Source organism: Cnephaeus nilssonii (assembly GCF_951640355.1).
Source record: "Cnephaeus nilssonii genome assembly, chromosome: 4".
Lineage (NCBI taxonomy): Eukaryota > Metazoa > Chordata > Mammalia > Chiroptera > Vespertilionidae > Cnephaeus > Cnephaeus nilssonii.
Genome location: NC_137075.1, coordinates 89,994,420 through 90,021,963, shown reverse-complemented (window position 1 = coordinate 90,021,963; position 27,544 = coordinate 89,994,420). Strand labels below are relative to the sequence as shown.

Sequence of the window (27,544 nt, the reverse complement as noted above, 5' to 3'; positions counted from 1 at the left end):
CTGTGCTCCCAGCCGAGCACCTGCCCCCACCTGGGCATAAGGCTCCATGCTTCCAGCTCCAGGCCCAGGAGGCACAGGCCCCTCTGGTCTCCCTCAAGTTCAGACACCTCCCTGCGGTGCCGCCTGCCAGCGATGACATCCTCGGCCTGCCTCCACCTCTCAGCTCAGGCACTCCACCTGCCCAGAATGCCCTCTCCGTGCCCTTCTGCTGCTTCCCCCGTCCACAGCCCTCGCACCTGCTCCAGTTTCCCCTCCTCCAGGAAGCCCTACTTGTGGATTCCCAAAAGCTATAGCCCAAACCTCAGATGACTTCCTCTCACCTGACGTTGACCTCTTGTTGTCTACAGCCCATTCTGTACCTGAGATGCAAGCTCCTCGGAGTTGTCAGAGTGTGTCATGAGTGCGGCAGCCCACACAGTACCTCCCTCAGACTCTCCCACCCCATTCATACCACTCTGAGTAAGGGGACGGGGTGCTGGTCCCACCTCTGCCACCAACCAGCCTCTTTGGGTCTTAATTCCTCGCATGTAATAGGAGGGTGTTGGGGTACGTGACCACTGACAGCCCTCCTAACTCTATGACCCTATAATTCTTACCTTCCATATCACACTCCCCAACTGCACCCCAGCCCAGCCCAACTTTCCTCTATACACGTGTGCACTCAAATCTGCATCAGTTTACCCTCCCTGGTGACAAACGCATGCTCACACACATGTACACACACCGGGAGTCGCCTCCAGAGTGGCACAGGCCAGGCCACTGAGGGGCTCTCCTGGATACAGGGCCTCCCGCGGCAGAAATCACCAGGGGAGCCTGGCCTGGGATGCCGGCTTGTTCCCGAAGCTCCATGAATAAAGAAGCAGGCACAGCTGGCCTATTCATAATCAGCATAAAAAATTGATTAGCCCTTTCCAGATTAAACATTATTGTTTCAACGATGAACATAAATCAGGCCGACGTGGAGGGCCTGCCTCCCGTTGCTGCATCAGGGAGATAGCGAGTGGGGGCAGCGGAAGAGAGGGGCTCCTCCCTGGAGAAGGACGCAGCGCTAAGAAGCTACGCAGGAGAGCGGACCACCCTCTGCCTCTTCACCAGCCCAGCCTGCGCCCACAGGGGGCAGCACCCTTCCCAGAGGTGAGATGGAGGAGAGCGCAGCAACCCACACTTCTAAAGAGCATCTCCCCGACCATCATCTCATTGGCTCTTAGGCAACACAGGGCCAGGGCCAGGGCCAGCCCCGGGCGTAAGGGGAGGTGGCGGACTGGTATGATGTCAGAGGAAAGAACATGGCCCTCAGAGGCAGGTTGGGTCTCATAGGCCCATCACCGTGGCCTTGAACCCGGCCCCTCCCCTCCGTAAAGCAGCCTCTGTAATTGAAGCATGTTCTTCTCCGTAGTCAGACAATACTCAGGTCCAGTTCCCAGCTGAGGCACTGTCTTGCTGTGTGGTCCTGAATAAGTTACTCAGCATCTCTGTGTCTGTTTCTACATCTGGGGAAAAAAATGGGGAAAGGAATACCTACCGCGCTGAGCTGTTATGAGGCCTCAAGGAGACCTTGTGTTTGAAAACATCTAACTTGTTCTAGGGACACTTAGTAAATATTCAGTTCCTTGACCATCTGCCTGATCTGCCTCCCACCAGGAATGCGGGGCGAGGCCCTAAGCTGCAAGAGTGAAACTGTGAAAAGCACTGGGCTCCTTACAGAGAGCAATGGAAGGCAGGGGTCAGGAGCGCAGGTTCTGGACTCAGCCTGGCTTTTGCTCCTGACTCTGCCTTGTCCTATCTGTGTGACCTCAGGCATGTGACTCAGCCTCTCTGGCCAAGGGTTGCTCCTCTGTAAAATAGGAATAATAGGACTTCCCCTCACAGGGCAGCTGTGAGGTTCATGGGAGATATGCCTACAAAGTAACGCCAGTGGGCGCAACCCTTAGCCCTTCCTCCTGCTCCATCAGCCTGACTCGCAATTCCCAGTATCTGCACCTGTAGCTGCAGGATTAACAGCCCTCAGGAACACGCTACTCGAGGAGTTAGGAGGTTGGTGTATAAACACCCTACCTTCTCCCTTGGCCCTTGGGTGGGATCATTCTAAGGTGACTGTTTGGCACCATTTCCCCGTCGTTCACCTAGTGTTGGCAGCTAGTTTATGACCACAGCCACTGGCAGCCTTCCGTCCCTGGACCACATTCCCGGTTCCCCCCGGCAGCACCTGAGCATCCCACAAAACCACTTTCACTGGAATCCTTGTCTGGAGCCGTCTTCTGGGAGAGCCCAACTAGGATGAGCACTTCTCCCGCCATGAGCACCATATACTTTTTTCCACATGAGTCAAGGTTGGTAATCACGTTCACTGTAAAACAGGGCAGGCCTGGGACTCCTTCCATCATCGCTCCTACTCCAGCCCTCCCAGTAAAGACAACCCTCTGGCTCACACGGAGAAGCATCAGAAACCACTGCCGTCGCATCCACCTGCCCACACTGCCAACCCAGCCCCGAGCAGCCTGCAGGAGACCCACTCCCCTCTCCCTGCGCCAGGGAAGGCAGGCCACGAGTCCACTGAAGGAGATGAGGACCTGCTGCCCCTCTCGCAGTCCCTGAGGGCGTGGGGTCAGCTGTCAGGGCAGCTCCTTCAAGAGCGGTGCTGTGCCATCTGTCCTTTGGTTTGTGTCCAGCCTGAGACACTTGCTCTAAGCTCCAGGGGGATGGAAGACGAGAGGGAGGGGAGTGCGGGGAGAACTGGCCCTGCCCAGCTCCAGGAGACAGCTAAAAAAGGCTCCACTGCCCTAGCTGGTTTGGCTCAGTGGATAGAGCATCGGCCTGCGGACTGAAGGGTCTCAGGTTCGATTACAGTCAAGGGCACAGGTTGTGGGCTCGATCCCCAGTAGAGGGCGTGCAGGAGGTGGCCAATCAGTGATTCTCTATCATCATTGATGTTTCTATCTCTCTCTCTCTCCCTCTCCCTTCCTATCTGAAATTAATAAAAATATATTTTTTAAAATATTTCCCGCCCTAACCAGTTTGGCTCGGTGGATAGAGCGTCGGCCTGCGGACTAAAAGGTCCCAGGTTCGATTCCGGTCAAAGGCATGTACCTTGGTTGCGGGCACATCCCCAGTAGGGAGTGTGCAGGAGGCAGCTGATTGATGTTTCTCTCTCATCAATGTTTCTAACTCTCTATCCCTCTCACTTCCTCTCTGTAAAAAACCAATAAAATATATTTTAAAAATAAAATAAAAAAGATTTCCCTTTTAAAAAAAAAAAAGTCTCCATCTGCCAGGTATGGATGATAACAAGAGGTTCCTCGCATGGCTCCTGCCTTGGGCCCCTCCATCCATCCTGCATTGTTGGCTGACTGTGCCCAAAATGTCTATTCTTCAGTCATGGGGGCTTGTACACACATGCTCATAGGATTAGCTGATCTGACTTAATACTATCTCTTAGGCCTGGAGCCTGTGGTGACTCCCTAAAGCTTGCTCATCAAAGCCCACTGCCTATAGCCAGGCTATTGCCCCCCAGAGACCAGCCCCAGCTAGCAGCTGCCTGGCAGGAGGGGTGGGGACTTAGGCAACAGAGCTCAAAACCAGTTCTGTTTCTTTTAGCTGCGTGAATTTGGCTGTTACTTAACCTCTCAGGCCTCTGCTTCCTCACTTGGAAAACTGGGATGGTAAAATCTACCAACCCTGCAGAATTATGGTAAGCGTTAGAAACAATATCTGTAAAACATCCAGCAACGTGTACTACAAGCAAGCACCAAACAAACAGAAACTGTAACATTATTATCCACTGACATGAACACGGATGGTTTTTCTGCCTTACCCATCTTTATGCCTTTTTCTGCCTTGCTGCTTCCCACCACATCCCAACTCTAACTGTGGGGACTACATGAGAGGGGTCCCATCTCCTCACGCTGGTCTGAGAATGGACATCTGTATGTGTTCCCCAGGGCTGCCATAACAAACTGCCACTCACTGGGTGGCTTCAAACAACAGAAATGTACTGTCTCGTGGTTCTGGGGGCTGCAAGTCTGGAATCGAGGTGTTGGCAGGCCTGTGACCTCTGAAGGTCTGGGATTTGCTATCCACCGGGCACTGCACTTTCAATGAGTTACACCTTTCCATCCTCGTCACAGTCCTATCAATGCGAAGGTTCTATTATCATGCCTGTTTAGAGATGAGGGAACTACGGCTCAGAAAGATCTAATAATACAGTTAGAATGTGGTAGCATTTGGGTTTGGTGCAAGGCTCTCTGACTCCAAGCCCCTTGTATAACCTTCACGCCATACTGCCTCAGAAATGATCCCTCCGCTCCTTCTGGAAGCCAGACCCTGCCCTTGCCCTTAGCCCATAGTTTAGAGCAGTGGTCGGCAAACTCATTAGTCAACAGAGCCAAATATCAACAGTACAACGATTGAAATTTCTTTTGAGAGCCATATTTTTTAAACTTAAACTTCTTCTAATGCCACTTCTTCAAAATAGATTCGCCCAGGCCGTGGTATTTTGTGGAAGAGCCACACTCAAGGGGCCAAAGAGCCGCATGTGGCTCGCGAGCCACAGTTTGCAGACCACGGATTTAGAGAGTCCCAGACATGCCCTCACATGGCCTTCCACAGGCTCCTATGAGAATGCCCCAGGGAACGATGCAACCAAGACCTGGGCAGAGCTGGCTCCTGAGGACTTTAGGCCCATAAAACCTCAATGTCCCGCATCGGTGCCTGTAACAATCCATTACTGAGCAACCTGCGTGCCGGGCCCTGTGCGGTGCTCTGAGGGAACCCAGGATGGATGGGCGGAGACCTGCCATCCTGAGAAAGAACATTGAGAGAACCAGAAAGCCAGGCTGAAGCAAGAGGACCACCTGTGGGTCAAGCCCAGCGCTCGAGATTCCCAGTCCCGCCTGGCCAGGAGGTCAGGGAAGGCTGCGAGGGGACAGGGGCTCAAAGGAGCTCATCAATTCAATTCAGCCACATTTATTAACATCTACCACCTGCAGAGCCCACAGGGGATTCAAGATGAGGAAGCAACCAACCTCAGTGCATGAGAGCTGCAGCAGGGGACAGAAGTGCCCTGGACACGAAAGAGCCATTAATCCTCCCTGGGGTCGTGAGGGGCCAGGAGAGACAAAGTTATCAGAAATGGTCCCTCAGTTTCCCATTTATAAGAGAATAGTGCTGAGACCGGTTTGGCTCAGTGGATAGAGCGTTGGCCTGTGGACTGAAGGGTCCCAGGTTCGATTCCGGTCAAGGGCATGTACCTCGGTTGCGGGCACATCCCCAGTGGGAGGTGAGCAGGAAGCAGCTGATCAATGTCTCTCTCTCATCGATGTTTCTAACTCTCTATCCCTCTTCCTTCCTCTCTGTAAAAAATCAATAAAATATTTTTTTTTTTAAAGAGAATAGTGCCTATTACAGAGGGTTTTAGTGAGAAGCTGATTCATGTGAAACTTGTAAACAGGGCCCAACACCTGGCAAGCATTCAGAGTGTGCATGTGTTGTTGTTGTTAGACCTGGAGTTTAAAAAATGAGAAAGAGTCCAGCCAGTGTGGCTCAGTGGTTGATCATTAACCTATGAACCAGGAGGTCACAGTTTGATTCCCAGTGAGGGCATGTGGCCAGTAGGGGGCGTGCAGGAGGCAGCTGACCAAAGATTCTCTCTCATTATTTCTATTTCTCTTTCCCTCTTCCTTCCTCTCCTAAATCAATAAATAAATATATTTTTATTTATTTTTTTAAAGATGAAAAGACATCTTATGAGCAAAGAAGGGAAGCAGGTTCATGGAGTGAAGTCCTGGGCAGCCAGGGTGGCACTGAGTGACGAGTGGAAAAGGCACGAGGCTGCAAAGAAAGTGGGAGCAGCTCCAGGTCACTCTCTGGGTGTCTATTCCGCAGGCACAATGGAGATGCACCCGAAGCTGTGCAGATTCATCCAGAAGCCACAGAGCACTTGATAGAAGGGGACTCAGAGACTGGAGCAGGAGCCTCACAGGGCAGGGGCTGCAGAGCCTGAGGGAGGGCAGCGTTCAGGGTGGGGCTGGGCCAGGCGGGCCTGGGGAAGAACCAGTGGCCACGGGCCTCAGTCTCCTCCAGTGACTAATGCTTCCTGCCATCCATCTCCACTCCTTAAATTACCATTTATGGCCAAAATCGCTCTCTCATAATTGATTAAAATCTCCTTTTGATGTTTGGCATTACTGGGGAGAAGTTGTTTTTTTATTCTTCATTATGTTTTTAATATAAATGTATTTTTTATTGAGAACTGCTGGGAAGGCCGGATGAGGCCAAGTCGGGAGGGAGGGTCATCTCTCTCCCTCATCCCCAGGCCTGCCACACAGCTTTGTGGCCACAGGCTCCTCCTGTTCCCAAAACACTCACAAGGTAGCCTTTTCGGGAACTCTCTAGAGCAGTGGTCGGCAAACTGCGGCTCGCGAGCCACATGCGGCTCTTTGGCCCCTTGAGTGTGGCTCTTCCACAAAATACCACGTGCGGAAGCGCACATACAGTGCGATTGAAACTTCGTGGCCCATGCGCAGAAGTCGGTTTTCGGCTCTCAAAAAAAATTCCAATCGTTGTACTGTTGATATTTGACTCTGTTGACTAATGAGTTTGCCGACCACTGCTCTAGAGAGACAAAGAAACTGGGTGCCAGAGCAAGCAAGGGTGCTGAGGATCAAAGGAAGCAAATCCACAGACAGCTGAAGCCCTTGAGGAGGTCCTCAGCCCAGGCCAGTGGGGCAGCCCGGGGGGAGGGGGGGGGTTGTTGGGAAGGGTGAGCCAGCCTGTACCAGGCCCTTTCCAGTGTTGGGAGAATGGGGATCCTCAGGGACTGGCAGAGTGCCTGGCACAGGGGAGGGCTCAACAGATATTTGTGAGTGCATAAGGGAAGAAAGCAACAAGGATTGTGAGGGCAGGGAAAGTGTTCTGCTAGCCACAGGCCCCATGGGTGGAACTGGCCCCTCTGCCCTAAGCACTTCCCTAGCCCTAGTCCACCCAGGGCATGTTCATCCCTGCTTATGCCCCACCCCCAGCTCCTCCAGGACAAGGGAAGCTGAGAGCAGCTGCCACCCAGCAAGTGAGAACGGCTGGGTGGGTCCTGACATAGCACAGCCACCATGACCCTGGGCACCCAGGGCTCTTCCTCCACCCACTCCTCCATGGAGTCAGCCCTGGGAACCAAGAACACAAAGCAGGTGCTGCTGATGGACCTCTGGAAACCACAGATGTCAAAACTGCTTGGAGGAGCTGCCAGCAGCCCCCCAAGATGAGGATTATGGGAAGGAAGCAGGGGATGTCCAGAAGTCAGGGGACCTTCCAGGGCAGCCTATGGAGGTTTCTAACAGTGGAAGGGAAGGGGCTGCCACTGGATGGAACGCTGGGGACCCATCAGGGAGGGGAAGAGAAAGGAGGATGGTTCTGGCAAAATAGTAGTATCTGGAACAGAGAACCGAACCAGGTATCAGAAAACCTGGTTAAAGACCCAACTCTACCGTTTATAGTCTCTCAGAACCTTCATTCCTCCCACAGAAAAAAGCATCCTACATAAGACAGAAATAATGGCTAATGTTTGCTCACCATTTGATCTGATCTGTGCCAGGCATGCTCTATGTGCTCCACATTCATTAATTTATTTAACCCCTGCAGCAGGTGCGGTTATTATCCCAATCTTACAAATGAGGAAACTGAGACAGAAGATAAGAAACATCCCCAAGGTCACAAAGCTAATAAAGCAACAAGCAGTTTGGCTCCTACCCACCTCAGAGGGTCAATATGAATGTCACGTGGACGTGGGACCAAGGATACAAATGTGTAGTCCTGACCAAGGGCTGTGTGGGGAACCATGAAGGTTAATGTTATGTACGGACTTGGCTGGGTCACAGTGCCCAGATGTTTGGTCAAACATGATTCAGCTGTTTCTATAAGATGTTTTTGGATGTGATTTACATGTAAATCCATGGACTTTGAAAAAAGCAGATTGCCTTCCATCATGTGGGTGGGCCTCATCCAATCAATTGAAGGCCTGAATAGAACCCAAAACTGACCTCCTGGAGCAAGAGGGAATTCTGCCAGCAGACAGCCCTCGGACTTGAAGGGCAACATCAGCTCTTCCTGAGTCTCCAGGCTGATGGCCCACTCTGAAGCCTTGACTTGCCAGCCTTCATAAGTGTATTCTTTAAAATCAATCAGTCAATCTCTCTCTCCCTTTGCTTATTTATCACACACACACACACACACACACACACACACACACACACACACACCCTGTTGGTTCTTGTTTCTCTAAAAGAATGAAATACAGCTCTGGTAGAGCTGCCACAGCCTGGAGGAAGGGATGCCCAGAGGGGCCACCTTCTCCTAGTTCTCACAAAGTTCTCAAGCAGAGGCCCTGTGCGCAGACCTGCAGAGATGATAAGGGTCGTCCCAGAGTTTGCCATCACTATCTATGCCAGGGGTGAGGAATGTCTGGCCCTCTAAAACATTTGGTCAGGCCCTGCCAAGGCATCAAGAGTGAGTTAATTAAACGGCTGACCAAATATAGCAGGCTAATTTTTAAGTTGATAATTTTGTATGACCTACAAATGATGTTATAAATATCCAAATGGCCCTTGGCAGAAAAAAGGTTCCCCACCCCTGCTCTATGCCTGCCACCCTGTCCCCTGGCCCTGAGGCCTCCACAAAAGTCCCTGCTCCAGTCTCTGCACTGCCCCCACCCAGTGCTCCCACCACCAGGAGCCCCGTGCACAGGCCAGGTGGCCTCCTGTCACACCTCCCACCGTCCACCTTTGCTCCTGCTAGTCCTGATGCCATGAGTGTCTTCTCTGCCACCCTGCCAAGCTTGATAAACAATTGGTGTTCTTGAAGGAAGAGCTTCTTTTTGTCTTTTCTAAACTTTTGCTTATACCTTGACTGAAACAAGACAAAAATGTCAGCCTCCACCTGTACCTACAGGTTCATATGAAACATCAGGGTGTGCAGTCTGAAGCATGGTAGCTCTCTTCTGCATTTTCATAGCCATCCCGGTCAAATGGTGCATCAAGAATGCTGAGCCCTACAACACCCAGCACTGCCCTTGGGTAGTATTGGAAGTTACAAAACAAGGTCAAGTCTAGATCCCCACCCCATGGGAGCTCAGGGGTAAAAGACTAAGGAAACATGTTTCAGAGTACACAAGTCAAAACCTGATATCCCACCACTAGTACAAGCAGTGCCCCTAACAAAGATATTTTTATGTCCCACTCCAGTAGCTGACCTCATTTCTTTGGGTTTTTTCATAGAATTTCAAATCTTGAAAGAACCTTATCTGATACAACTATATTCCAGAACAATAAGCAAAACTGAGTCATTCACTAAAATGTATTGTAGTGATATTGGACTTTCTGTATGTGCTGGGGAAGAAGGAAAGAAGGAGGGATATGTTGTCCCATGACCAAAGATAACTGTACCAGTGCAGTCGACAATTCCATCATCTCTTCCTAAATCCCCCTGTGACTCCCATCCCCAAGCTCTCCACCAAACCACAAACCTCCCGCCTCCACCTTCCCCACCTATGAAGGATGAGCTCATCTCCCATATTACTAAATCTGTCCCACTCCATCCTACTTAGCTCAGATCCTTCTCCAAGTCTTCCTCTTCCTCGGTCTCACGTTACGAAAAGAACATTCAAAGACCCTTCATAATGTGACTTCAGCCCCAACTTTGCAACCTCAGCTCCACAAATTCTAGTCAACAAGACCATTCGCCATGCACTCTCCGTGCTTTATGCTTTCCAGTGCCTGCACCTTTGCTTAGCCCATCTCATTAATCATTACTCAGTAATCCTCTCCTCCATCTCCTCTGGTCTCACCCATCCTTGAGAGCCTGGGTCAGATGTCACCTGCTCCAGAAAGCCTCCATCCACCCAAATGTAATCTCTCTCCCTCTTCTTGTCCCATTCCTACTCCCCCTCCACACACACACTCTCCCTCTCTCTCCTGCAAACTCCATGGGTACTTACATGGCCAGGTATTACAGTGATGAATGTACTTCTCAATGACCCCAGACTACAGGGGACAGAAGTAGGTCCTGGCTGTACCCACAGCTTTCAGTACTGTGTCCTTTTCACTAAATGCCAGTTGCTTGTATAACAGAGAGAGACAAGAAGTGGAAGAATGAAGGGAAAGGTGTTGAACCACAGAACTACAGGCTGAGTCTGGATGGGGACCTCAGAAGATGCCTAACCCAGAGAGGGAAGGTGTAAGGATGGGTAGAACTCTACCAGGCCTTCCAGCTCAGAGCCAAAGGCCTCATGACTTAGGCCTGTGTCTGTCCCACTCAGGGTGCAGAGGTGTCGGCCTGCGCTCCTTCCACAGCATGGACCATGCCCAGGAGTAGAAAGAACCTGAGTCTCATCCACCGGTCACGGCTCCCCACAGCAGGGAAGGCCCAGATACTAAACACCCCTCCCTGATTCTCAGGCTCAGGCGCCATCTGCTGGCCAAGGTCAGCACTGCACCTGGACCCGCAGCCCCAAGGGCAGTCAGGGCACCAAGCCTGAGGCCATCCCCAACCCACTCCATACCCAGGTCACTTTTGAGGCTGCAGAAACGACCGCACCTCCTAGAGTTTGGGCTCCTGATTGCTTCCCAGAACCCGTCCATCCAAATGTAAGCCTAACATTCAAAAGAAAAAGAAAAAAGTAAGATTCTTTCTGGTAACACTAGCTGAGAAACTTCTAAGACACACACACGCAAACACATAGAAAACTGATTTCCAAAAGGATTTCTGCCAAACAGTTTTGTTACATAGAAGACAGAGCATTGGCCTGGGTATCAGAAGATCTGAGGTCTTGTTATGGCTCACAGGCCTCTCCCTTAGCTGTGTTGTTCCTGCCCCCCAGCCGCACACTTCCTGCCCACGCCAATCCTTGTGCCAGGATGGTATCCCCTCACTTGCCCTCACCTCTACACTGCTGGCACTGGCTGCAGCCCAGGGACGTGGACTGATCCAGAACTGACTCTAAATCATGCAACCTCACTCTCACCCCCCACTCCCAAGTCTGGACACCTCTCAGGGCCAGCCCTCTCCGCCTTGGACAGGGATTGGTCTGAGAGCGCTAGTGACCCTTTAAGGTCGCTGCTAATGGGAGGGTCCCCAAGAGGCATAGCTGTGACCAAACAGCCCAGGCTGGAACATACCAACCTAGAGCCACCCGCCCTTCTTTCCAGTCTGAGATCTAGGGATGCTACGCTGTCTTTGAGTTCCAGGTAACCTCAGAGCTCATCCAAGGACTCCAGATCAGCTTCCGTTAACCATGCTCCTGAAACCAGGGAGGAAATGGACCTTCCCACTGAGGGTCCCAGGGCAGTCATGGAGCCCAGGGTCAGTGCGGCTGCTCCCACATCTTCCTGGGGGAAGAGCTGCTCCCTGAGAAGTGTTGCAGGAGGGGCTGAGGAGGAGGGAAGTGCAAAGTGAGTGACTTTCCCCGCCCTCCACCCCCACACCCACCTACCCTGCTCCCCGCACAGCCCCTTTCCCCTCCCTCCACCCACAGACTGAGAAAGCGTGTCACAGGGAACAAATGCCATCTTCCCGGGTGGGAGGAGGAGGAGGAATGGGAGGGAAGGCTTTGATTGTGTGCCTGTGGGGGCCGGGGTAAGAAACCAGAGGTTTCTGAGCTTCCCAGCTGTGAGGGACGCCCCCACAGAACCGTGACCTTGTCATCAGCTGCCCCTTTCTCAGAGGGCTCAAGACAACCCATGGGGCAGAGCCACAGGCAACCACGCTCAGGACTACTTGACCAGGTGGCTTGGAGAAGAGGCCCTGAAGATGCAGGTGACATCTTCCAACCCCAAACATCCTTTGGCTGGCTGGGTGGGACCACTATGACTGCTGGCACCCCAAACTTCTCATCTCGCTCCATCATGGCTTAGAGAGAGCCACTGACCTGCTCTAGCCTCCCTCCTGTCCCTCATTCGTCCATTGGTTTATTAAACAAACACTAGCCCCTACTATACACCAGATACTGTTCTGGTGCTGTAGGTACAGGGTAAAGGACCATCAGGGTCTTTATCCACAGACAAGTCAACCTCCAAGGGTTAATCTGCTAGCTTTCCTCCCTCGCAGCCACCCGCACTGAGCTGCCACATGCCAGCAATGATGCTCTTCACACTGTTATTACAGTGATTTATTTAGTTTTAATTTGGGGGGTGAATCTCGTGCTATAGGAAGCAGGAAGCCAAGAGTCTTTGCAAGAAGCAAAGCCATGCATGAGCCTCCACGGTGCCAATCCTGTCCCCTCTCCCTGGGGTCCCTCCATCCTAACCCTGCTCCTCCCAGCCTGCAGCCTGCTCCTGACTCCAGCCCTAAATTGGGTTTCACCTTCGCTCAATCTCCCCCATGTTCCTCAGTGGGAAAGAAATCCAAAAGGTTTCTATGCTCCCCCTCCTGTGTGATCCAGGCCCCCTCTAGGCCAGTGGGACATCTGTGGCTGGATGCTGGGCATCCAATACCAGCTCTACATTCAGGGACAAATAGCCAGGCCAGCTCCATGCAGACCAAAGAAATGGAACAGTTGGTCTTTATGAAGCCTCTGCCCCGACTCTCCATCCCGAGTAGCCTGAGGAAGCTGTCCCTCATTTGTCCAATGGTTCATTAAACGAACACTGGCACCCCCTGTACACCAGATACTGTTCTGTAGATACAGAGTAAAAGGACCACAAGAATCTCTTCCCCAAAGACTTTAGTGCCTGCAGTGGAACCTCCTAGATATAACTAACCAAGCCACAAGGTGCACGAGTAGAGGAAGCAAAGTTGTGCCGAGATCACAGACGATTTCACAGGAGAGCTGGGCTTTGGTCACAGGAGAGCTGATTTCACAGGAGAGCTGGGCTTTGATACTCAGCACTGTGCTGGCATTTGGCAGATGGGAGGATAGATGATGAATGGTCTAGAAACACAAGGACTCCCTTGACAGGGAGAGGATGGAGTAAGACATTGCAGGCAGACAAGACCATGCATAGGCACTGAGGGCTAAGGGTACACGTTGGGTCTGAGTAATAACTAGCATTTGTCGAGCACTTGCTCCAGGTCAGGGATGGCACTAAAGCACTTTATATTCATTACCACGTCTAATCCTCACAACAACCCTATGAGGAGAACACTCTCCCATCTTGCAGATGAGAAAAGTGAGGAGCCAGATAAATAATTTGTGCATGGTCCACACTCCTGGCTCTAGAGCCCAAACTCTAAAGCCACTGTGCCTGACCCAGACATAGTCATGAAACGGATGGGCAAGTTGAAAGTGGGTGGGGTGGACCTGGCAAATGGGAGGCATCAAAGGCTGTAAACTCATCTCAGGAGAGGTATTCGCTGCTCGGGGCTTGACTTTAAGATTATTTTGCTCAGAAAAAAAAATTCTAGAAGACCCAAAGGATTGTCTATCAAAGAGGAGAATTGCAAATAGAGTAATAGGTGAGGGCGGAGAGGAAGTTTTTTTAGTAGAGATATCTGAGGTACCCTACACAATTTGTAGGGCTGGGCCTGACCCACAGCTCAGCAACCTGCAGACAGCTGCTCAAGCCCCTCCCGGTCCCCAGAAGCAAGACGACCAGAACAGGCCAGCAAGGGCCCGTGCCACTGTGCCCAGTTCAGGGTCCACACATCCTGCAGATCACTAGCATGAGTCCAAAGGAATGTGATCTGGGCTGTGGACAGAGGGACCCTTTGCCCCTTTCTCTGTTGCTCTAAGCGTCAGAATAAAGATCAGAAAAGTGAGGTTGGAGGAGGCAGGTTTTAGCCCTTAGGAAAAAGAACGTTTATAATTAGAGATGGCTAACAAAAGAAGAGACCACCAAGGGCAGCAGATGAGAGAATGAGCTTCCCATTGCTGGAGGTAATCAAGCAGAGGCTGATGGCTGCCTGCCAGAAATGTTCTGGGAAAGACAATGCATAGAATGATTTGGACAGCTACTGACAGGATTATAGAGCAGTATGCTGGCATCACGTATTAAAGTGTCCTTGGACATTTTACCTTAGCACCTAAGCCTCCATCCCTCATCTGCAAAATGGGGTTAATGGCAGTACCTACCTCATAAGTTTGCGTGAGAATTAAGTGAGATAGTGCATGGAACGAACACAGCACAGGTGTCGGCACATGAGAAACCCTCAATAGTTGATAGATATTATTAGGTTGAACCAATCATATTAGCTGCAGTAGAATATCACTTCTTTCATATGGTCTGACGAATATTTTTTACTGAGAAACACTGGTTCCTTCTAACCTCTTTGATCTGAGCACTGAAAGCTGCGTGAAGTGTGGTTCCGCACTAGTAGTGGGTCCTCAGCACCTGGCAGCGAGAATCTGCCAGGGCCTTTTCAAAAGCATACCGTCCCAGGGCCCAGCCCTCCTGGCAGAGGCGGGTACCTCCTTGCCCAGGTCCTCGCGGATGACCTGGCTGACCTCTTGCATGCTGCTCTTCGGGGCCTGGCTGTGCAGCACCTTCAGTGTGCTGGTGTACTCCTGAGGCAGCAGGTAGTCCAAGGCTGCCAGGTGCTGGCCCACCTTGATGAAGGTGCCCCGGTTGGCACAGCAGAGCTCACAGAGACGCCGGGCAGAACGGAGGTGCACCTGCAGGGAGACAGGCCAAGACCAGAGAAGTGTGAGTGCACCCTGTCCAGTGGGCATTGACCCTCTTGTCCCTCTGCTTGGGAACTCTGATTTATCCTCAGCACATACATACACACACACACACACACACACACACACACACACACACACACACACCTTCATTCACCTCTTCTCTCACTGTTCTCCTTCAGTCATGATACCCAGAGCAGTCAATTACAACCTCATACCAAAGCTGGCCTTCTCATATGGCCGGATGCTTCCGATCTCCTTTCCATCAAACTTACCTGGTCTGGACCCCACTCCCTCAGAAATGAGTGTTTGTTCAAGGCTTTTAGCCAAATCTCATCTACTAATGATTCATTCAAGAGTACATTACCACCCAACCCTCAGACATATTAATAATACTATCTGTATGGAGACCTATAATTTATTAAACATAGTCATATACATTATTTCATTTCATTCTCACAGCAGCTCAGGGAGGCAGGTATTGGTATCTTTAAAGATAAGAAACTCAGATGGTTTGCTTATCAAGAAGTAGCTAATAAAATTTTTTTTTAAGTCTAGAAAACACTCCAAACCTAGAGCTCTTTCAACTCAGCAAACTTTTGCAGTGATCTCATATTAACTGGAGCAAAAAGTTTCCTGGCACATGAAGCAGGCTGCTGGGCAGGTTGTCTAGGACAGGGCAGTCTTAACTTGCAACCTGATGCCCACCTGTCCTTCCAGAGTTGGGAGGTGGGTATCAGCCCCCAGGGTGTGCATCGCCAGTCATCACCCAGCTCAGCTGAGGGTCTGGGAGCTCTGAGGGCCCTGCCTTCCTGGAGCTACAGCTTCTGAGGTAGGGTGGGGCCATGAGCACACACAGAAGGCAAGGGAATCCAGTGCCCTGTGGGAACCCTGTACCTCTTCTGCCCATGAAGTCAACCAAGAGAGGGTAACCATCTATGATGGACTCACCCTCTCTTAAGTACTATGAAAGATGCTGACATAATTAAGTACATATTGGAGGCAATGAACCACATGAAGAGTTAAATAACAGTGGGCAACAAACATGGAAGAAATGTTGAAAATCCCATATAATTAGTTGCCAAGTGAACCATACAGAAAACTATTACTTTAGAAATTAAGAAGAGAATACTATAGCCCTGAACATCCTCATCCCAGCAGCCAGGAAGCCTATCTGCCCCCTCCCACCAGAGCAGAGCAGATGCCACAGACTCCAGGCAGGGGCAGGATGTCCTTAGGCCTTGAGGGACCCCCACTGCTGGCTCTGCTGGACACCTCTGCCTCCCACCCCAATGTACTCTCAGGGAACCCTGTGCACATGACTCCATTCCCCTGGGCAGAATCCTCCAGCCTTTCTGTGGATACTAATCCAAGCTGGGCCATGGAGGAGCTTCTTTCGCAGACAGGAGATTATAGGGAGAAGAGAATTAAGGATTGAGAGCATACTCTAGATGAATTAAAGGATTGTGAGGGATGGGATAGATTCTCTCATATATATATATATTCGACTTCTTAGACATGGAGAAAGAGAGAGGGAGAGAGAAAGAAAGATGGATATGAGAGTAAAACATCGATAGGCTGCCTCCTGCACACCCCCTCCTGGGATCAAGCTGGCAACCCAGGCATGTGCCCTGACCAGGAATCAAACCAGCAACCTTTTGGTACATGGGACAATGCCCAACCAACTGAGCCACGCTGGCCAGGGTTCTTTTTTAAGAATTTGGAATAGGCCCGGCCAGTGTTGCTCAGTGGTTGAGCACATGCCCTGACCTGGTTGCGGTTGATCCCCAGTAGGAGGCAACCGATGGATGATTCTCTCTCATCATTGATGTTTCTATCTCTCTCTCCCTCTCCCTTCCTCTCTCTGGAATCAATAAAAACATATTAAAAGAATTTGGAATATACTAGTAAGGTCAGTAGTACTATGGCTGGCCAAGGCCACACTCAAACCCTTGTTCTAATGAAGCAAGAAAGAAGGTTAATTCAGCAAACACGGAACTGGGCATATCCTCACAATACAAGGGTCCAGGTTGTTATAAACAAACTAGAGGCCTGGTGCATGAATTTGTGCACCAGTGGGGTCCCTCAGCCTGGCCTGCAGGATCGGGCCAAAACCAGCTCTCTGACATCCCCTGAGGCAGGTTGTCTGGGTCCTGGATTGCAAGAGGGCGCAGGCCAGGCCGAGGGACCCCACCAGTGCATGACCAGGGCCGGGAAGGGATGCGGGAGGTTGGCCAGCTGGGGAGGGACTGTGGGAAGGCTCCAGGGCGTGTCCAGCCATCTCGCTCAGTCCCAATCAGCCGGACGCCAGCAGCAAGCTAACCTACCGGTTGGAGCATCTATCCTCTGGTGGTCAGTGCATATCATAGTGAGCGGTTGAGCAACCTTAGCATATCATTAGCATATTACACTTTGATTGATTGAACGGCCAACCAGTCAACCAGACACTTAGCATATTAGGCTTTTATTACATAGGATGACTTTTTGCAGCTCAAGTAATTGTCCCCCAATTCCAACCCAGCGGAGGCGAGGTCACATTATTCAACAGAAGAATATGAGGTGGCCAGAAAGGCATCCACAACCCATTAATTCAAAAGCAAGGTATGACCAGAGCCCAGGTCCAGCCAGATGCTCCGGTGAGGCTGCCCTGGCACCCAGCAGCCACCCCCTACCCTAAGGAGGCCCACTCAGCCCCCACTCAAAGCTGTTCCAGGGTCAATGCCAAATGGAAGCAGAGGATTGGAAAATAGGGTAAGGACACACACCCCTGTTGCCTCCCCTTGCAGTAAAGACACCAACCATTGTGCACTCACTGGGACTTACAGCAGGCTGAGTGCTGTGCCCTCTACCACAGGGGAGACCCGACAGACACATGGCAGCGGGATCCACTGCGAGAGCTCACAGATGAAAGGCCCAAAAGGGCTGGAATCAGAGGAAAGGCTTGGCTCCCGAGGGGAAGCGTGGTATGTGCCACTCATGAGCAGATGCCTCTCAGCTCCAAATCTACCCTCTTTGCCCTGAATTGTGACATTGGAGCAGGACCCTGTGTCATTTCTCCTGTCAGATGGTGGCTTTTGGGCTTTGTCAACAGGGGCTCTGGGTGGCCAGTGGAGGCCACAACAGAGCAAGGAGTCTCCCTTGCTGGTCCCAATGTGCCCTCTTCAGCACAACAGCCAGCAGGTCAGTTGCTTGGGAGTGCCCACTGCAGTGGCCCTCACAGACCAGCCATCCCCAATGAATTTCTTCCCCACCTCGTGGGCCCCTCCCATGGACCAGCTCAGACCCACACCCTCCAGCGAGTGTTCTGACTACCCAGCAGGCCTCTCCTGCACATAAGCTCCAGCCAATTTCTCCGCCACCAGGCAGGCTGCCCCCATGGGCCACGCCTTCCACCACATCTCCTCACCACCCAGGCAGCTCAGCCTTGCAGGTGGGAAGCCCTGGGCTGAGTCTTCAGTTTTGTCCTGGTTCACTACCCTTGACCCTAGAGGGAGCAGCTGCTCTGTGCGTTTGCTACTTCTGTACCCTTAGGATCTTCTTTTACTCCTTTTAGGAGTAAATTACCTTTTACTAGTTAATGATCCTTTTTATTAAATTTTCCCCATTCAAATTATTGGCATGACTAGACTCTGGCTTATATAAAAGGTTAGCCCCTGAAATTGAATTTGAATAGATTAGGGTAAAAAAAAGGGGCATTTCAGAATGAGAGAACATAACCACATGCATCTGTGTGTGTATTCATGTGTATGATGTGTGCGTTTGTGGGCATGTGTGTGGGTTTGTGTGTAAGGATGTGGGTGCATGCATGTGTGTGTGTGCATGTGTGCATGCATGTGTGTTTGTGTACATGTGCGCGTGTGTATTGAACACTTCTACCATTTTCTTTTGACAATGCACATCTGCATTTGTCTGCCTTTGGCAGCCCTCAGAAAACATCAGTGTCACCCTGCAAGCCTGCCCACCAGGGAACAGAGCCAGGGTTCTGCTGCCCCTCATCTGTGGCACAAGAGTCTCAGGTAGGGTGTCTCTTGGCACAAAGTGATGGTCACCTTCAGGACCGTGTCTAGGTAATGCTCTGCGTGGGCCATCTCGGCCATCTCTGGTGACACAAGCCCAGGAAGGCCAGTCTACTGACTCACCAGGTACTTGGCACATCCGCCATTAGGGTAAATCATGTGTGTCTCCTGTGCGCTCTGTGTACCTCAGGGCAAGCCCTGCATGTGTCATAGTGTGGGTTGATGGTGACTATAGGTCAGACACTCACAAAGCCATCATCCATGGAAATGAGTCAGCATCTACTTGCTACTTATATTTCAACTAAAGAGGCCCCAAAATCACCTTCAACCAGCTTCTAAATAAACACACACAGTCACATGAGGGTGAGGGACACTGCCACTCACCAAAAAATTAAAATGCTCTTTTAAGGCCAAATGACACCATTCTGAGTACCAAAGCAGGCCCTCTGCTCTCCAGGGTCCTTTCCAGCTCCGGCTCCTGCAGCTTCACTGTCCTTTGGGATCAGAAGGCAGGTACCACTCAGCATTTTAAGAAACTACTGGCTCAGTGCAAACCCCCCCCCCTTTTGGCATCATTTAATTTGGTACCTTAAAGGGCTAAGCCTGCTGGGAGCAGGAAACATACAGGCATTCTCTCCTACCTAGGATCTGGTCCCTGCCCATGCGAGTGTGCTCAGTGAGAGGCACAGCTTCCAGGATCTCCCGACCTCTGCATCCCCTTGAATCTGGTCCTTCAAACTACGCATCTCTCTGAGCACTTACACAGGCATACATACCAGGAGGGACATGCAGGTAAATGAAAGTCAGTTTATAACAGTTCCGTTCAACAGAACTTTCTGCAATGATGCAGGTGTTCTGTACCTGCACTGTCCAATATGCGGCCACTAGCTCCATAGCCACAGTGGCCACAGAGCACTTAAAATGTGGCTAGTAGCCCTGACTGGTTTGGCTCAGTGGATAGAGCGTCGGCCTACGGACTGAAGGGTCCCAGGTTCGATTCCGGTCAAGGGCATGTACCTTGGTTGCGGGCACATCCCCAGTAGGGGGTGTGTAAGAGGCAGCTGATCAATGTTTCTCTCTCATGGATGTTTCTAACTCTCTATCCCTCTCCCTTCCTCTCTGTAAAAAATCAATAAAATATATTTAAAAAATAAATTAAAAATAAAAATAAAAAAATAAAAATAAAATGTGGCTAGTACAACTGAGGAAATGAATTTTTCATTTTCAAATTTAAATCATTTACATTAAAATTGCCACACGTGGCTAATGGCTTCCATATTGGACAGCTCAGGTTTATAAATTAGTAACAACTACAATAAATAAATAATCATTTTTAAAAGTATTATTCATTTAAACTAAAAAAAAAAAATGTTAACCATTTCTCCCACCCTTGCCTCTTGCAACCTCCAAGTTGTTCTCTGTATCTGTAAGCTTGGTTTTGTTTTGTTTTGGTTTGGTTTGGTTTGGTTTGGTTTGGTTTGGTTTTGATTCTACACATAAAAGAGATCACACTGTATTTGTCTCTCTGTGTCTGACTTATTTCACTTAGCATAATGCCCTCACCATCCATGTTAGTGCAAATGGCAAGATTTCATTCTTTTTTATGGCTGAGTAATATTCCAATGTGTTTATGTACCACATTTTCTTTAACCATTTATCCATCCATGGACACTTAGGTTGTTTCCATATCTTGGCTATCTATGTATATAAAAGCCTAAGTGACTATCTGACCAGTAGCTATGATACGCAATGACCACCAGGGGGCAGACGCTCAGTGCAGGAGCTGCTGAGCTGTAGTAACTTGGCAGCTGCAGTTCTCGGGTGACGCACCTGGAACCAGAGAGGAGGGAGCCTGATTCCAGGGTGTGTCACCTGAGAACCTCCCTCTCGCAATCTAGAGCCCCTTGGGGGATGTCAGAGAGCTGGTTTCGACCCAATCCCCACAGGCCAGGCCAAGGGACCCCCTGGTGCACAAATCTGTGCATTGGGCCTCTATTCCTATATAATAAAAGGGTAATATGCAAATTGACTCAACGGTGGAACGACTGGTTGCTATGATGTGCACTGACCACCAGGGGGCAGATGCTCAATGCCAGAGCTGCCCCCTGGTGATCAGTGCACTCCCACAGGGGGAGCGCCGCTCAGCCAGAAGCTGGGCTTGTGGCTGGCGAGCACAGCAGGATGGCAGGAACCTCTCTTGCCTCCACTGCAGGCAAGCGGTAAGGAGCAAGGGATGCTGGACTGCGAGAGGGTGCAGGCTGGGCTAAGGGACCCCCCCCCCCGGAGTGCACGAATTTTGTGCACCGGGCCTCTAGTTATAAATAATCCTGCAATGAACATGGGGATGCCTACATCTTTTCAAATTAGAATTTTAATTTTCTTCATATAAATACCAAGAAATAAAATGGCTGGGTCATAGGTAGTTCTATTTTAAATTTTTTTAGGAGCCTCCATACTGTTTTCCATAGTGGTTGCACCAATTTACATTCCTACCAACAGGGCACAAGATTTCCCTTTTCTCCACATCCTCGCCAACACTTGAATAATCATTTATTTAGTGCCCCCTTCTAAGTACTATTTCTGGTCTACAGTAAACATTCAAATATAGGTTGTGATGGTGGTGATCATTTTTAAATCTGTACAATATCTCTGTAAAATGACCTTAATATGTATCTTTAAGGATGAAAAAATAATCCCAGAGAGGTTCAGTGACATACCCAAGGTCCCAGAGCCAGTAGTTGGTGAATCATTTGGTGTGCTCACCCAGGCGCCAGGAAGAGGCATCAACTGAATTTCTCTGTGTACAAGCATTGTGGGGAGGCATGGAAGTACAACCAGGGTCCTCATGGGCCAAGGGCTTACAATGTAGACCGAGAGGTGCACATGCACCCATGAAACTAGAATCACCAATGGCAGGCAGGAAGGTACTGCCGAGCTCTCCCAGGTCTGGCGGTGCTGGAGAGGTCACCAGGGTGGCCAGTGAACTTGAATCAAGTACAGGTGGTATAAAAGTCCAATGCAAGCTGGAGCTGGTCTTGAATACAATAAGAGGGGATCATAAAACATAATGATTAATAGTTCTGGCTATGAAACCAAAAAGACCTGGATTCAAATCCTGATTTCCTACTGACTTGCCATATAACCAGGGCCAAGTTGCTAAACCTTGGAGCCTCAGTTTCCTCATCAGTAAAAGAAAAACAAGATAATTGTGTTGACCAAATGAAGCAATGCATAAAAAAGCTTAGTACAGGCCCCAGCGTATATATATATATATATAATCAGTGCTCAATAAATGAATAAAAAGAGACGGGGGGGGCGGCAGGGAGGAAGGGAATCAATCTTCCTTGAAAGATGAAATAATTTTTTAAAAAAATAACTGAGGCCCATCTATTCTCTATACTTCGTTCAGTTGAACAAGTCTGGACCACAATCTAATAGAAAGAAATAATAGTTAATTTCAAGCTGTGTCATCTAAATTGCAAAGCATCCGTGCATAAGAATAGCTATTGAGGCCTATTCTAAATACACCAATTTCAGGTTCTCTTCCCCAAAGATCTCCCTACTTCCGCTACTACCCTAATACTGACCACCCTTTGCTCATTAGAGCTGAGTGCTGCCCTTACCCAGCACCTGGCTTCACTGACTGGTTTGGGTGTGTCACTGCAGCGTATCCTCAGGGCAGGCCCCCCACTCCCCCACCCACCCCTGCCCAAAAAATGGCAGAAACAGCTGGCATGGTCTCCCTGCCCCTCCTCCAGCTTCATTTTTACTCCCAGCTCAATAACTTGCCTTATGATTATCTCATTACCAATAACCTTGCTGTAATGAGTTTTAATCTGCCTTACATTAATTAAAAACACTCTCATTAGTCAACTTGGTTTGGGGTTTGGGAGGGGGCAGTGAATAGCTAATAAGATCAACTCACTGTTGATTAGTTATTGATTGGGAGGGATAGAGCAAAGGCCTAAGGAGGGCAATTCTTGACTTGTGTCTAAATCCCAAGAGCAAGGGTCTCGGCCCCCAACCTTGGCAGAAAGTTACCAAAGTCAGAATGAATCAATGGGGCTCCCCATCAGAATGGGGCGATATCCCCAATGGGATTTAAGGGTGAGTGTGAACAGAGCGGAAAGAGACAGTCAGACACACATGTATACACTCCCCACACACACAGGAAGAGTCAGTGAAGGAGGTGACAGACAGATCCCAAAACAGAGAAGGACCTTTGATTAATTCTTCTAGTCAAAAACTCAAGACCTGAAGGAAATACACTTGATATATTAACAGTGGCATCTCTGGGCTGTGAGATTACATGAGTATTTTTCCTTCTTTATAGGTTTTTCAGTATTTTCCAAATTTCTTTAAATTAATGTATATATTATATCAATAATGGGGGAGACATTTTTTTTTTAATCATCCCTTCTTCAACATGTTCTGGAAACAGAAAAGTCCAGCTGATTTTTTTTTTCCAGCTTTAAATGTACAAGACCCTGCCACGCAGACTTTGGTGCAGAGGGAGGACTCCAGCACCTCCTCCCTAATATTATAGGACACTATGATCCACATGTGTGTTTTCATCATGAACGTGGAATTGTAACTCCCCCCTCATGCAAAGAAATCAGTCCAGGACTGACTGGAAGGTCTCTTTTCTGATGTCGCCCTTTGCTTTAAATTGTCATTTAGGCAACAAAGTAAAATTCATCATGTCTTAGGGGGAGGGGAGGAATAGGTTGCAGTTTCTAAATGTTTTGAAGGAGACTGACCACTCCTTGGAGTGTCCTCTCTCTCTCTTCTCAGCTATATCCATAGCGTTCCTGGGAAGGTTAAATGAGGTACTCCAGGCAGCCAGAGCCGGCATTGCTGTACTGTTGTAAGGGTCCCGAGGACTTGTTTTAATGAGATACAACAAGACAGACACAGTCACAAAGGAAGAAGTTTCACTCACAGTTCCCAGCAGCAGGAGGCTTGGCAGGCCATGCAGGGCCCCACGGGGAAGCCCTAGGGTTGGCTGAGAGTACGGGGAGGGAGGAGAAAAGAGCTTTTATTGTAGATTCTTGGGAAAGAATAGGTGAGGGAGAGTAAGCAAGTTTAGGATTGACGAGATCGAATAACTGCAGTAGGCCTGGGAGGACAGGGCATGTCCCTAATTGTTTGGTACCTGGCCCTGGCGTAGGTGGGGCAGGTGGACAGTGTCCCAGAGAATAACTGCTCAATAAAGGAGGTGGTTGGTGGCATGGGCTCTGAACTGGTTGGTGTGCCTATGAAAGGCATGCTTCCAGGTGAGGTGCTTGCTATCTCTATGAATTAGTTCCTCCAGGGTCAACAAGGCCCCGGATGTCAAAGGACCAAAAAATACAGGGGGGGAAACAACATGATAAATACAATAGTCTAGGTATATTCCCTCAGGGATCTCATTCAGAATAACGGTTGTAAATACCATCTACCCACTAACATCACACATCATACAAGAGGTTTTTTTTAATATTCTGTCTCTTTAAAGGTAATCAAACAAAAATAAAACAATATAATGTAGAGTTTATAATACATATAAAAGCAAAATGTATTGCACCATAAAGGCTGGAAGAAAGAAAGTATACTATTGTAAGATTCTTATATTCTGTGAAGTAGTATAATGTCATTTGAATGTAGACAGTGACAAGTAAAAACTGTATGCTATAAACTAACATAACCACTAAAATAACAAAAATAATTATAGCTCATAAGCCAAAACAAAGAGATAAAATGGGATATTTTTCCTTACTGAGTAGTATTCCATTGTATGACTCTATCACAATTCATGTATTCATTTATCTGTTAAGTATAAATAAAGCTGTTATAAACATTCATGTACATGAACATATGCTTTCATTTCTCATGAGTAAATTCTTAGGAATGTAATGATCAAACTGTTTGATAGGTATATGTTTAACTTTTTAAGAAATTAAACAATTTTGTGAAGTGGCTGTACCATTTTTAAATTCACATCAACAGAGTAGCGAGTTCCTCCACATCCTCCCAATGCTTATATAGTAAGTCTTCTTCATTTTAGTCATTCTAATGCATGTATAATGTTACTTCATTATGGTTTAAAACTTATGTTTCCCTAAGAGTAATGATGTTGAGCATATTTTCATGTGCTTATTTGCCATCTTTATATTTTCTTTGGTGAAATGTCCACCCAAATCTTATGTCCATTTTTTAATGGATTGTTTGGTTTCTTATTATTAAGTTGTAGGAATTTTTTAAATAGCCCATATACGAGTACTTTATTTAATATATGACTTGAAAATATTTTCTCCCAGTCTGCAGTTTGTCTTTCTTTTCATATATATAAATAAAATCTATCATTTAGAAATTTCTCCTAAGAAAATAATCCAAGACATGAAAAAGAGAATAGTTAAGTAAATTGTGTAACAGTTACACAATGGCATATTAGGTAGCCATTTTAAATGAATACTATATAGCAACATGTAAAAATGCTAAGAATAACATGGGAAATGAGAAAAACAGTTCATTATATTAATAGAACATTATTGATATAATAGAAAAGGGTTAGAAGAGAGTATATCAAAATCATACTGTTTGAACTGGTAAAAGGCTAGGTAATTTTTTCTTGACTCTAAATTTTTTATAATAAAGTTATTGCTTTAGTTATTTTTTATTTTTAAAATTGAGATATAATTCACATACCATAAAACTTACCATTTTTAAATGTACAATTCAATAGTGGTTACTATATTCACTAAGTTGTGTGACTACACCACTACCTAATTCCAGAATATATAAACTGTTTATTTTAAAATCAATTATAATACTTTAGACACATTTTATATAAATATCCATCTTGAGTCTTCTAAACAAAAGATTCCTGTCTTCATTCAATGTATATGTGTTCATTAATAGATGATAAAGGCTGTGAATGCCCATGTATGTGTGTTTCCTATCATCTTATGTTTTACTAACACCCAAGGCTCAGTTAATAATTTCATATTAAAATGAGAATCAAACTTAAGTTGCCAAATGACTTGTCAGCACAATACAAGTATAAATAGGTCCCTGATTTGTAATGTTCACATACTCTTCTCCATAATCACTGGTTTCTATTTGAATTGTTGGCTCACTGTACCAGCATACGATATAAGCTGCTGGGAACAAATCTTGCTCGTCAGATACTGTGATAATGGTCCTCAGTAGTAAATTCACAGTCACTTACAGTGCATGAAACCTTGGACACACATTATCTCACCTGATCCAGGTAAGAGCCTTGAGGTGGGTACTATCATTCTCCCCATTGCACAGATGCAGGAATTGAGGCTCCAAAAAGTTAGTGGCCTTGCCAGGGTTATTGGGCCAATAAGTAGTAGATACAGGGTTTGAGTCATTATCTTCTGATTCCAAAACCTGTCCTTTTCTACTAAAGTCTGCTGCCCCTCCAAACACACTGTTAAGCATTCCTCATGAACTAAAAGAAAAAAATCCAGGCAGCCAGTGCTTGCTATGGGCCCACCGTGTTGCCCTCCCCACACGCTCACAATCCTCACTCCTGCCCCAGCTGAGCCTCAGCTATATCCAACAGCTGGGCCACACGGCCGCCATGGCGCCTGGCCATGTCTGGCCTCCCAGGACCTGTTCCAATAAGCCAGCTAACAGCATGGAGATTAGGAACAAATTCATGAACATACAGAGGCCTGGAAAGCACCAGTTGCACAAATAAACTAAGATCAGAGAACCACTGCGAGAAGGAAGTGAGGGAGGCCCAGGAGGCATAAGGCCTCTCACTGCAAACACTGGACAAGACCACAGACCATGAGGCCCAAGGAGGCGGGTCAGGAAGGGACAGGGTACTGGTCACAGTGGAAAAGGGAAAACAGCTTTCAGTGGTAACCCTCCAAAAGTCCCCACTGCCTTCAGTATGACATTCAACTCCTACCAGGCCCCCCATGATGCAACCCGGGCACCCTCCCGCCTCGTAACTTATCTCCCCACTCACTCACTATCCCTCCCCACCCCCAGTGATCAGTCACCTCCTGTGCCATCCACGGGCAGATCCACAATCTCACCACTCTCTTCCCTTCTCACCTGTCAAAACCCTCCTCAGCCAGGACCCAGGCCTCCCTCTCCTCCCTTCCCCTCTTCCTAGCCCCAGATGGTCCATTCTCCTCTCCTCCAGTCCCCGCCCCCATCTCCCTCTCACAGGCGATGCTACTGCCTCCCCCCATCCCAGAACTAACAGCAGAGCCAGGAGTTCCACCCTGCGTGGCTCTCAATCCTCCCTTTATCTGAGCCTCCCTTGGAAATAACGGGGCTCCGGCCCATGCCACAGCTCTGGGGCTATGTTCATCCGCTCTGCTGTGGCCCAGACAATGGAAAGCAGGGAAGCAACCGCAGACATGGCCATGGTGCAACCGAACTGTGACCCAAAGTGAGAGCAAGTCATACAATGCAAGGGGTGGCCACTCATCCTGCAGGAGTCAGCTCCAAGTCCCTTCACCCCTGGTCCACAGGAGCGTTGGGCATAAGGGGATGGGGCTGGCACCAGCTGGGCATTGATGCCCAGTCTCCAAACTAGGTCAGAGGTGGGGGGAACACAATGGCTTAGGGGTTCAGTGACAGAATCGGGGAAGATGCTACAATGATGTTCCCGTCAGAGGGGAGACCAGGCAAAATGGCCCCCAAGGCCCCTTTCGGCAGCTGGTCCTTGGGGAGTCACAGCAGGCCTCCAGGGCTGCATCGCACGCTCCAAACCAAGACAAATTTCTGTGGAGCATGAAGTGTAACAACAAAAGCTGCCCCAGAAGTGCAGGCATTACTGACCCAGTACCATTTCACACTTGGCTATTATACGGTGAACGTTGTCATCACCAAACTACAATTCCAGGAGCACTTCAAACCCAGAAGTCCCATAGCATTCCACAGGGGACGCAGAGAAGTG

General features: G+C 48.7%; 1 protein-coding gene across 5 annotated transcripts in view; it reads right to left on the bottom strand.

Annotated features, from left to right (window-relative positions):
- ADCK1 (aarF domain containing kinase 1) overlaps nucleotides 1-27,544 on the bottom strand; it is a 106,737-nt gene that overhangs the window by 52,264 nt on the left and 26,929 nt on the right. For 4 of the 5 annotated variants that reach the window (XM_079768548.1, XM_079768552.1, XM_079768550.1 and 1 more), the window contains one exon: nucleotides 14,387-14,590. In XM_079768548.1, coding sequence (XP_079624674.1) covers nucleotides 14,387-14,590 — 204 coding nt within the window. The remainder of the gene's footprint in view (nucleotides 1-14,386; nucleotides 14,591-27,544) is intronic. The other variant, XM_079768551.1, reaches the window with a different exon arrangement.